The 11,923-nt window shown below is 45.1% G+C and overlaps 1 protein-coding gene and 1 non-coding gene across 4 annotated transcripts; both read right to left on the bottom strand.

Moving 5' to 3' along the window:
• Window positions 1–6,124: 6,124 nt before the first annotated feature.
• Window positions 6,125–6,197, bottom strand: TRNAE-CUC. Its single transcript has one exon. It is a non-coding gene; the product is annotated as a tRNA-Glu (tRNA).
• A 409-nt stretch (window positions 6,198–6,606) lies between these two features.
• LOC123411833 (pentatricopeptide repeat-containing protein At4g17616) lies at window positions 6,607–10,127 on the bottom strand. Of its 3 annotated transcripts, none has more exons than XM_045104788.1 (4): window positions 9,891–10,127; window positions 9,179–9,327; window positions 7,066–9,072; window positions 6,607–6,828 (listed from the first exon to the last, which is right to left on the bottom strand). In XM_045104788.1, exons 2-3 carry the CDS (start codon window positions 9,254–9,256, stop codon window positions 7,087–7,089), a joined length of 2,064 nt encoding a protein of 687 aa, XP_044960723.1. In that variant the 5' UTR covers window positions 9,257–9,327; window positions 9,891–10,127; the 3' UTR covers window positions 6,607–6,828; window positions 7,066–7,086. The 3 variants fall into 3 exon arrangements, with proteins under 3 accessions (XP_044960723.1, XP_044960721.1, XP_044960722.1); XM_045104786.1 differs by lacking the exon at window positions 6,607–6,828 and having other exon boundaries at window positions 6,996–9,072; window positions 9,891–9,924; window positions 9,955–10,125; XM_045104787.1 differs by lacking the exon at window positions 6,607–6,828 and having other exon boundaries at window positions 6,996–9,072; window positions 9,925–10,125.
• Between the last annotated feature and the right edge of the window lie 1,796 nt (window positions 10,128–11,923).

Raw genomic sequence — 11,923 nt, 5'->3', positions numbered from 1 at the left:
GGCATAGACTATGAGGACACATTTAGTCCTATTGTTAAAGCTGCTACAATTTGCCTTGTTCTGTCCAAACATGTTTCCATGGGATAGAGTCTCAGGCAATTGGATGTGCAGAATGCGTTTCTTCATGGTTTTATGAAACAGGAGGTCTACATGAAACAACCAACTGACTTTGAAAGTAAGAATACCCCTAACATGTATGCAGGCTTGATAAAGCTTTGTATGGACTGAAACAAGCTCCTAGGGCATGGTACTCAAGATTAAGTCAAAATCTTTAATCATTTGGCTTTGTTCGTTCAAAGTCTGACACCTCATTGTTCATTTACAATAAGTCAAACACCTCAATATTTGTGCTCATTTATGTTGATGATATTATTGTCACTAGTTCATCCAATGAAGCAATAAAAGGACTCCTAAAAGATCTAAGTGTTGAATTTGCTCTCAAAGATCTAGGAGACTTGCATTTCTTTCTCGGTATTGAGGTAAAGAAACATGAGGATGGTATTCATCTCTCTCACGAAAAATATGCAGCTGATCTTGTAAGAAGAGTTGGGTTACAGGGATGCAAATCATCACCAACCCTCTTGTCCAGTACAGAAAAGTTATTTCTCGCAGAAGGAGAGCTCTTGAATCAAGAATATAGCAGCAGATACAGAAGCCTGGTAGGTGCACTCATTACTTGACACTTACAAGACCTGATATTTCCTTTGTTGTTAACAAGGTGTGTGTCAGTTCTTTTATGCACCCACAACTATTCATTGGACAGCTGCCAAACGCATAGTCAGATATGTGAAAGATATTATGAATATTGGTCTCACTTTCAGTAAGTCATCATCTACTTTGCTAGTGCTTTTTCTGACTCACATTGGGCAGGATGCCTTGATGACAGATGGTCCACTCGTGGATTTGCAATCTTCTTTGGACCTAATCTCATCTCTTGGTGTACACGATCAAGCCACTGTGTCCAGGTCTAGTACAGAAGCAGAATAGAAGGCCTTGGCAAATGCAACTGCAGAGATTATACGGGTACAATCTGTGTTGAGAGAACTTGGGGTGAAGTGCACCCAAGCTCCTTTTTTATGGTGTAACAATTTTGGAGCTACCTATCTATCTACAAATCCTATCTTTCATGCATGAACTAAACATATTAAAATTGATTTTTGCTTTGTCAGAGAAAGAGTGGCAAACAAACAACTGGAAATTCGCTTTATTCATTCCAAAGATCAGGTTGCACATGGCTTCACCAAGGCATTACCCACCAAAGGCTTTGAAGAGTTCAAGCGTAATCTCAACTTAAGAAAGTTATGATGAAGGGAGGATGTTAAACCATCATATGTTAGTTGATATGGAGGAGATAACTTGGGATGCATAGTACAAAATGTGTCACGGCTGGGTTGTTAGCGCTAGGGTCTCTTGTAACCATAGCTAGTTGTCATCTCTATCTTCTCCTTGTATTATTTCTTGTATCTCAAATTGTAATCCTCTCCAACTACCTTATGCATATCAGGGATAAGCCCCTACTATATAACATGAAGGCTCAGCTCTTGACAGAGCACGACGCTTACCGCAACTTCCACACCCATCACGTCATAACCCCGATTTACGGGCCAAGTCCCGTATATGAATTATCTACACTTTTAAACCCAACCCGTATTTTCACGATCAATTAATATCACCTGCATGTGCATGTTCCACTATTGGTCCACCTACCATGAGCACGCGAGCTCAAGTGTGCTATCGTCGTTCTCGTTTGACTACCCATAATGTGAGGTAACATAGAGTAGTAACATGCATATGTTACTAGTCTAAATTACTACCTTCGGAGTGGGTAGTAACATAGGGGTAGTAACTTGAGCCTTTCATTTATTAGCTTATAGACTCATCTTGCCTTGGTATGTGTTATGTTACTCATAGTATGAGTAACTAGCTATGTTACTCAATTTTTTTTCTCTTCTCATTAATTAGCTGTCACATCATATCTTTTCTTAGGTGGCATCTATATCTATACCTAATAATAAAGCGGCTATTGCTTCCGCCGGAAAACCCACCACGGAATTTTTATAAAAAAAGCCCCTGTAATTTTTGTTATTCAACCCGCGCTCCATCATTTATCTGCAACGCAAAAGGAAAAACCGATTCGCTGCAAAAATTATACCCGTACGCATCGCCTCCTCCCGTCGACCCTGGGCCACCCTGGCATGTGCCCAGGCCGCCGCCACACCACTCGCCGCTGCGACCGACCTCAACCGCCACCGTTGCCGATCTCAACCCACCCGCCTCCACGGCTGTACCTCTCCCCGCTCACTGCCCCCGTTGCGGCGCTCGAGCGCATCGCATCGACCCTGGTCCACCCTGGCCTGTGCCAAGGCCGCTGCCACACCACTCGCCACCACGGCCGACCTCAACCACCACTGCTGTCGATCTCAACCCGCCCGCCTCCGCGGTCGTACCTCTGCCCGCTTGCTGCCCCTATTTCGGCGCTCGAGCACAGCTTCTGGATCAAATCAACGCGACAGCTACAACGACTTGGATGATGCGTCTGCTCGATGCAGAACGGCGGCGGCGCGCGGATAAGGCGCGGCGGAGCGAAGTACTTGCAGGTGGAGGCGGACCTCCATGGCTCATACGGGGAACTCCGAGGTTATGGCGCGGCAACAGTGACTCCTTATGGTCAGATAGAGGCGCCTAACCCTTGCTCCCCTCATCGTATCCCCTCCTCCGGCAGGAACTCATCATCTGGTGAGATCCCCCCTCCCCATGCCTCCAACCGTGTGCCAAGCACCGGCAAGAAATTTTGTTTTGTGGAAATTTGTTTGCTCATGAATGAATGTATTGAATGTAAGATTGCATTGTTGTAGAGAGAGAGAATGGAACACCACCTTCAGTTTGTCATCTCATCCCACATTCTCTACCCCATGAGTGAAATAAGATAACAGTCCCTTGATCAATTCACGTAGCCTCTTTGTTTTGCTTTGCTTGTCCCGCTCAATTTCTCATCATGGTGGAATTAACAATGGATGGGTTGATTTCTCAACAAAATAGGATAGGACTGACTACATTAGTTAGTTAGCTTATTATTTTAATAAATCAAAATGATTATAAAAGATTAAAAGCGTGTGGTATTTGTTTCTCCCGTTGCAACGCACGGGCCCTTTTGCTAGTTACTATCTATGTTATTTCCATTGTGGGTAGTCTTAAACTCATTATTGTACACGAGATATGCACGTTTATAATACATATACTCGGTTAAGTAGAGATGGAATAGTTTAAGTAGGTTGTTAGCATTCTCTTATCTTCTCCAACTGAAATATTTCTATCTCTACCTTAACTTTCCTTATACTCCAGGATTGTATGCCTATCAGGGTTCGGCCCTGCCATATAAACATGTAACCGTCGGTATCAGGAGAGGTACGCCGCTTCCAACTTATTGTACATGGTAATTAGAGCACATCTCTTCCACCGCATCTAGTTTTCCAATCTCTTCCACCCCAAAGCCTGCTACCATGGTCTCCTCAACCGCCGTCACCTCTGGTTTCTCCAAAAACCCTCCTTATTTTCTTTTGGAAGGAAGGAGCGGACTGCCCCCTGAATTGTTTGTTGCACACATCCCTCTTTATTAAAATTCCTTATTACAAAGTAGCTTAGCGGAAAGAAAACATGTGAGCGGCTGCAATTTCATATAAATCCTAGAAGCATATTTGCGTCTCTTACTTTATCTAGGATTCAGCTCATGCAGATTCATCCAAAAACTCTACATGGGCCTAAACTTAAATACTACTATTATTGAGCGAGTTGCAAATTATTAAGTGGCTAAGCTATTAAATTGCGATTGTTATTACATTGGCATGCATGATTTGATGGCAAGTTTAGTTCTAACATGTGGTGTTTACTTTCTATGTCCATACATGAAGTTATGTCGAACTCAACATCCATGTGCCAAATCGTCCAAGGACGATGCTGAGAAGACTAACATTGTGTGGGAACCATCCAAGGATTGGAAACACCTGAATGTGAAGTTACTTATAATGTTTGGGTTCGAGAATGAAGACAAGGTGACAAACTATATAAGGCTTGTCATGGAACGTGCCACGGTCTTGAAAAGAATCGAGTTGCATAATCGTGTTGCGTGGTAGAAGCCCATGCGATGGGTGCAACGCCATCGACCTTGAGTCCCCGAGAAGATCGCAGGCGGATGAAGCTAGCAGGCATCGGATTAAGGAGCAACTCACACAACAATCTTCCTCGTCCGTGGAGATAGTAATCTGTTGATGGATATGGTGAAGGAATGTTAGATCTTATAAAGCTGCTAGAGCGATGATTGTACGAGGTACAGCCAGTCTGTATTCTAGAAAAAAGGTGCAGCCAGTCGTTAATTTGAAGTTCAGTTGTTGGTAGCCACAGAATACTTGATTGGCGTGGAGTCGTGGACCTTGCAGTGTATATTACTGCAATCGGATGGTTGTTTTTTGCTTTTGTCCAATTTACGGAGTAATTGTCCATGTTTGTTCTTTGGCCGACTCATATTCTTGAGCTCCTTGGCATGGCTTCCTTGAGAAGACGGTCCAGCCTCTGTGCGATGTCGTTGACTCCATGCCGTGTTGGATGGTGCGAATGGAGAGCTTTTTGGAGCAAGCTGAGACTGCACTCGACGGTCTCTCTCTGGCGCCACCTTGTTGCACGCTGTTCATGTGTCGTGCCTGATGTGAACTTCGACATCGAGAAGAGAGACGGGCTTCATGGTTGTTTCTCCCCTCGTGCTAGAGCCAGCTTGCCGTCGTCAGCCTCTGAGGGACTGGGCACTGATGTGGTTGTGACCCCGGTGCTGGAGATCATGCCCGATCTTCGAGACCTATGTGGGGCTTCAGTTTTTCCTTTGTCCGTCGAACAACTGAAGATTGACCCTTTCGAGATCTCGATTGTGGCTTTATCACCAGCATCACCCGAGGAGTCTAACCAAATACTTGATGCCGAGGAGTGTGGTGATTTGGATGTTGCACTCTCTCGCTCCCCTAAGTCCATTGGATGTGAGGCGTCTGGCAGCCTATCTCTTGGTGTCATGGAGTGTGGAGTTTCACATGTTGTTCTTCCCTCGTCTACAACCATCGAGTAGGTGGTGCCTCTGAGTGAAATGACCACTAAGCCAAGTGTGTTGGCGTCTACTCTGAACCCAGATGCTCTCTTCGCGAAGGAACTGTATGACTTGCTCGCAAGTATGGAGACTGCTAGACCTGGTTTGGATAGGTCGATCGCTTGCCTCTTGACGGGGACGCCAATAGGGGCAAACAAAATAAGATGGGCAAAGGAAAGAGTGGCGCCACACACAAGGCATCTATGGCTGCTTGATGGATGACCTTCGATCTCTCGGCCTGTCCTCTTGGGTTGAGTTGTCATTGTGGGTTGAGAGGTGCTAAATGTCTTGTGTCAAGGTGTTCTTATCGGGCGTAGTAGCAATGTCGGGTTTTGTGGATGTTGTGTTTTTCAAAAGACTGGCAGGGTATGTGCGGTTATGGGGTTTCTTGTCACGTGAATAGTTAGCCTGTTCTTTATTTGTATCGGTTTCCGTTTGATTTTTCTTAAATTAACTCGGTAATTTTCTTCTTTCTGATTAATCGATGAGGCAAAACTTTTGCCTCCATTTCAAAAAAAAAAAATCTTGACTTCTTGAGGCTCTCTCTTCTGTGAATGTGTCGTTGGCAACGTTTCGTATGCCCAGAATATGACTTGCCTTCTGAATTTGCCTTTGCCAATGTCAACATCTGACTGAAGCAGCGATGTGATGGGAGCGAGGTTGATTGTAGCAGGGGTGTGGAGAAAATATTTGTGCATAACTAGTGAGAAATCCCCTACTGTATGATGATTCGTGCCTGGAGTATTAAGAACTGGACAAATTGTTGGGTGATAGTTTTGAGTGATCAGGACGTTCGGATCATTAAAAATTGGACATGGAGAAAAATGCGAACCGTGAAACTGTGGCAGACAAATGAGAACACCAGGGCTCAAAAAAGTTAAAAAGTTAAAAAGAAACATGGAGATCCTAGGGTCATTTACTCTGATCAAGAACACCAGGGCTCAAAAAAGTTAAAAAGAAAGCTCAAAGGGAGCGCAGAAAGAAGAATGAAAACAAAAATTCCGTCGCCGGGACTTGAACCCGGGTCTCTCGGGTGAGAGCCGAATATCCTAACCACCTAGACTACGACGGATCAGTTGACAATAGGCAAACAGTAAGACTTATTACATCGCTAATCTCTTAGCCTCAGAGGAATTAGAAGCCTTGCTACAGACAATATGCCATCCAGCTCCTGAACATGGGTGTAGGTCACAGATCAGTTTACACGATCGCATGCATGCATGCCTGCCTACTGATACGATACAGTTTCCCATTCGTAAACACACATTGCACAGTATAAGCTTGCATGCGTGGATAACGCCGTCTCTTTTTCTTTTGTGGCTAAGATAATAATCGGATTAAAAGCTTGATCTGAATAAATGAGCAGCTACAGGCCAAACTGCATGCGTCGGCCAAACTGGGGTCAGCACAGCAAGAGCGTCAGGCGAGATGGGGGTCACGGCGACGGGCCGTCCAGATATCCGTCTCTAGCTCGTGGCCCGTCAGGTTTAAATACTTGATCATATTTGATTGATTCCGAAAAGATACGTACATGTTTTTAATTACTAAATTATTTGGCGCCTTCCGAAGAGTACCCCTTCTTTCTCTGCCCCTCACCTCCTCAAGCACAACATCTGCACCTAGGGCCTCCAGCACTAGCTGCATCTTTCCTTCCATGGCTCCCAAGTGATGTGCTCCCATATTGGTCCTAATCTAATCCTCACCTACAGATTGCATTCCCACAAATCAAGTTGTGACAATATATTACTACCTCTGTTCCAAAATTCTTGTCTAAGATTTGTATAGATGTGAATCTATCCAAACACTAAAACATGACTAGATACATCCATATTTAGACAAATCTAAGACAAGATTTTTGGGACGAAGGGAGTACGTTGGAGAAGAATGCTGCGTTCGACGGCAATGCAACAGAAAGTGTTTCCGAAAAGCAAGAGAATTACAGCGTTGTACTCCGGCTTTATCTATTCGATGCCCGCCCATGACCTGAAAGCTCGGACATCATCAATCCTTTTGCTCTGAGCTTCTGTTTTGTCATGCAATGAGTTCAAGTTCCTATACAGATTCTTGTGCAGCTTAAGAAAGACTTGCCTATATTTCCACTTGTCACAGTAAATTTGATGGGTTGTCATGTAACTAATAACCTCCATCACCCTTGAAAAATAGCCACCTTTGAGGAACTCCAAAACCAAGCAGTCAAGCAAATCCCCATCCACAGATATTTCTCTGTATTCGAGTCTGCGCTTTATTTCTCCCCACAGTATGGTGATCTCCCTATACATGCTTAATGACGAATATCCACACAGTATGTGGCAAAAGGTATGCAGATTGGGTCTAATGTTTTGCTCTCTCATGCATTTATATGTGCCCAGAGCATCTTCCATCATTTTTGCCTTGCAGAAGAAAAGAATTGAATTATTGAACTCAAAGGTTAAGTGATCTCCAGGGTTATAGTGTTCTGTTTCTTCAACCAAACTGGAAAGCAAAGATGATTTAGTTTGGGGCATCTCATCCTTGACAATTTTGGCAATGTCCTTTATTGTAAACGATGGACTAGTATGAAATTCATCCATGGTAGATGCTATTTTCTGTATCTGTTGGAGAAGCCCATTGAATTCTTCGGGTTTATGCTCATTCTCATATGCTCTGAGAAGAGACATGTAAGTACCAACCCCCACAGGAGTCTCAGCTAACTCTAAAGCATCCAGGATATCATGAGCGGCATGCAACCATCCCATCTGAATACATGCATTGATCACATCTGAAGCAGAAATTCCCTTTAGTTCTTCCTTATGCAATGCAATACAGAAGCTAGAGAGTGCACCCAGTTTCTCTGCTTTCACACAGCCTACAATAAGTTTAGCAAGAGCCTTCTCACTAGGAACAAGATTTCCGCTGATAGGAACAACAAGGCCAGACTGGTTTTTTATATCTAAAACAAAACCTTTGTCCAATTTTGTTGGGTCAAACATTATTCTGTACCCACTTTTTAGGTTACCAGAGCCAATTTGTATCATCCCTTGTTTCTGCGCATCATTGCCGCATGAGTTCCGTTGCCGATGCAGATTCATTACAAGATCTGCAGCAGCATCCATGTCATTACCACTAAATTGCAGGCTCAATAAACTGTCGTAAAAATGTTGACATTGCTGAAAGAGTGGCAAAGAGGAGAAAGAATCGATGCTTCCTTTCATGGTCATCAACTCATCTCGCTGCCCAACCATTTCACAGACACGGCTAGCGACCGCCATTGTATTTACATCGGCCACAACCCCGACCAATGACATCAGTTCCATTATTTTCTGGGCTCTGATGATGCATTTGAAGTTAACACAAGACTCCAAAATCATATTGAACAAGGTGACATTGTTCTTGATTGGGTCCAATTTTTTCAGCTGTCGCCTATCTGAAATTTGATCCAAGAAACACTCACAGGTCTGAGCCAGAACATCAGCCGCAAGATAGGATCCTACTTGTGACTTCAACATGTGCAAAAACACCATGTTCAACATATCAGCATCAGGAAGCTTGCCGCTCTCCAGTATGATCCTCAGGACCGCAGAGGCAGGGACAGGCATCTGATCTCTTGCAAGTGCCAAAGCTAGCCTCATCAGCGAGCTAGAGTTGAGAAGATTGGTGTTACACTGATAAACTGAGAGAACCAAGTCATAGGCTCTCTGAAGCCACCTCCGACTAGATGTGTAGGACAGCGACACAATGATACCATTCAATACCCTTGGCTCGGGAAGGCCGTGCAGGCTTTTATAATTGCCAAATGCTCGCAGCGCCTCGTCAACATTGCCATCTTTGAAAGCAACATCGATTGTCCTCAGTAGAGTTTCACGGGATGGCGCTTCCCATGGCAGAATCGTGCTGGCAGTTGTGCTCGTGGAAAGATACTGTGCAGCTAGAACGCGAAGCCTCCTCCATGGGCCACCGCCGCAATTGGCCTAGGACAAGTGCAAAACCATCAGTAGTTAACTGAGAACAAGAGAGACTATGGAACCCAATTACTACACTTGAATTGTACATTAATCACCCAGGTATTTCTCTTACAGTGAAGGCAGCTCCGGCAGCACAAGAAAAGGATGTCAGACTGCAGCAATGGCGGCACGCCTGGAGCAAGATCCTCATTGCTTCAATCAAGCATAGCCATCAAGCTTGGAAGAAGAAGCGCAGGAATACGAAGTGATGAACTTATGCAACTACACAAACACAGAATGGAACATTAAAACCAGTGGCGGATCTAGGATTTGAAACCAGGGTGGTCCTAAACTTTTTTTGGCCAACAAACATGACATGTGATTATATGAACATTCGAAGTAGTTACCAATATATACCACATAGAAATAGATCAATATATGGTCTTATAATCTTACTAAAATTTCCAGTTTTACATAACAGAGTACATACGTTGAGAAGTTAAAGAAGACTATGTTTCCGGCCTACGCTTTTGCATGATCATGAAAATGTCAATTATATCTCTGGTTTGTTCTTCGGCAACAACCCGCATGGCCCCTTCCTTCTTCCCTATCTTCAAAGCATGTCTATCTATGAAAAAGAGAGGCATTGTCTCTGGTCCTCTTCATTCTTGAACAAAATTACTTTCTATCAATAAGGCTAGTTGAGGAAGAAATGATGTCCAAATTTATGTGTGTGTTCGGTTCATGTCATGAACTTCATGTTCATGTACTGGATAGCATAGCACGGCAAGAAAGTAAACCTTAAATGGCCAAATAAGAAATTGGGGAATGAATAAATTGGGTACCTTAAATCAGGCTAACTGGGGCAGGGTTGCTGACCTGCTGCTGGTCGAGTGCCGGCCTGGTGACCAGGCGGCTGCCGCCCGCCTTGCAGGGGAGCCAGACGACCGTGGCAGGGCAGGGTCGCAGCTCGCAGAGGGGCGCCGCTGCCGCCGAGGACCTAGCGGGCAGGAAGGAGAGGAAGGGTCCTCCTGCGTGTCTGGGCTCCGGCCGGCGACCGGCGAAGGCAGCGAGCCGGCGAGGCAGCGCCGCGGCGGGGATGGGGCGGCTCAGTGGCTGGGGAGTCGGCCGTCAGGGACGGGAAGAACAAGGCTGGATGGATCGAAGTGTGTCTGTGCGGCTGCGTGCGATAGGTCCAATATGAAGTTGGGCTGCTTCTTTTTCTCTGGCCCATCTAAATATGCATAGGTAAAGGATGTCCAGTTTCTCAAAAAAAAAAGAGTAAAGGATGCCCGGAATTGGTGAGGAATGAAACAAAGCAAATTCTGGAGGTGTCACTTTCTGAAAAATATCTTGGCTTGCCTAGTGATGTTCGTAACTCAAAGAACGGCGCATGTAAATATCTAAAGGATTGGGTATGGAATAAGGTAAAAGGATGGATGAAAAAGTTGTTGTTAGGAGGAGGGAAAGATGTTCTAGTCAAGTCAGTAGCTCAAGCCGTGTGGGTATATTTCTATGTCCCGTTTCAAACTTCCTAGAGGACTATGCCATTACATCAACATGTTAATCAGGAAGTTTTGATGGGGAAGTAAGGAAGGAAAGATAAAAGTTAGTTGGGTTTCTTGGAAAGAGATGGCGTAACCGAGATAGTACATGGATGGTTTGGGGTCCCGAGATATTGAGCTATTTAATTTAATCTAGTCTTGCTAGCCCGTCAAGCATGGCGTGTTCTCTCGGACTCAAATTCACTAAGTGCAAGAATATTGAAAGCAAGGTACTTCCCTAACGAGGAGTTTCTGGAAGCAGAGTTGGGTAGCTCTCTTTCTCAAATGTGTGCAATATATGAAGGGAAGGATATACTTGCACATGGTATAATACAAATAATTGGTAATGATGCGGATACCCACATATGGCGAGATAAATGGCTCCCACGAGAGTTCAATATGAGGCCAATTGCAAGCCTAGTACCGAACCCACCCCAACTTCTCAAGGATTTGATCGTGCCTAATACCGGTGAATGGAACAACAATCTGGTTAGGACTATTTGTTGCTTTTGATGCGGATGCCATCTTATCAATACCATTGTTAGAGTTGTGTCGAATATTCTTGTACAAGGTAGGTTACAGTTGGACTTTGAGTAGTATTGTGTTTAGACAGGATATGGAGTCGTGTCCTGATAGGACACTTGTATCCTAGGCCTCTCATATATAGCGGGGTAGACACACGTTGTAACCTATGCCAACATAATAGCACAGGTACGCGGGGGAGCCGGCGGCGTGTGCCGGCGCCCGAGCGGCCGGGGGTGAGGTATTGTGACGGTGTCATGGGGAGGAGCGCCCGTAGTCAGGCCCTGGGGATGTAGCCAAGATGGTGAACCTCGTTAACAAATCTTGGTGTCGTGCTTGTGTGATTGCTTGATCCTCGGTAGATCGATGGAGAGCTTCGGATTTATTCTAACAAGTGGTATCATGAGCAAGGTTTCAAGAGGCTGTGGATAGTTGATCTAGAGAAAGAGCCGGAAGAAATCATCGAAGAAATCATGGATGCGGAGCTGTGTCGGTGTTTGATCAAGGAAGCAGCAGGGCGTCGTTTTGATGGATTAGATCGCAGTGCGAGAAATCTAGGAACATGATGACAAGTCGATGGAAGGTTTCACGGCCGTAATAGCAATCGGAAGCATGCAGAAGCAGCAGATGGATCAGCAGAGGCGGCGGCGTGGTGCAACGCGTATGACAGGGATGCAGAAGCGGGGCAGCGGTTGTTGTTTCCAGGCGTGGCTCGACGTGAGGCCCAGCCTGGACTTGTCAGGCGGCCGGCACGAGACGAGAGTGGTCTGGTCCATGCAAGCAAGGCTTGGCAGCAGCACAAAGCAGGCCGC

The sequence above is a fragment of the Hordeum vulgare genome, chromosome 7H (genome assembly GCF_904849725.1).
Source record: "Hordeum vulgare subsp. vulgare chromosome 7H, MorexV3_pseudomolecules_assembly, whole genome shotgun sequence".
NCBI lineage: Eukaryota > Viridiplantae > Streptophyta > Magnoliopsida > Poales > Poaceae > Hordeum > Hordeum vulgare.
The sequence above is the reverse complement of the archived record's forward strand: the minus strand, read 5'-3'. Positions and strand labels throughout refer to the sequence as shown.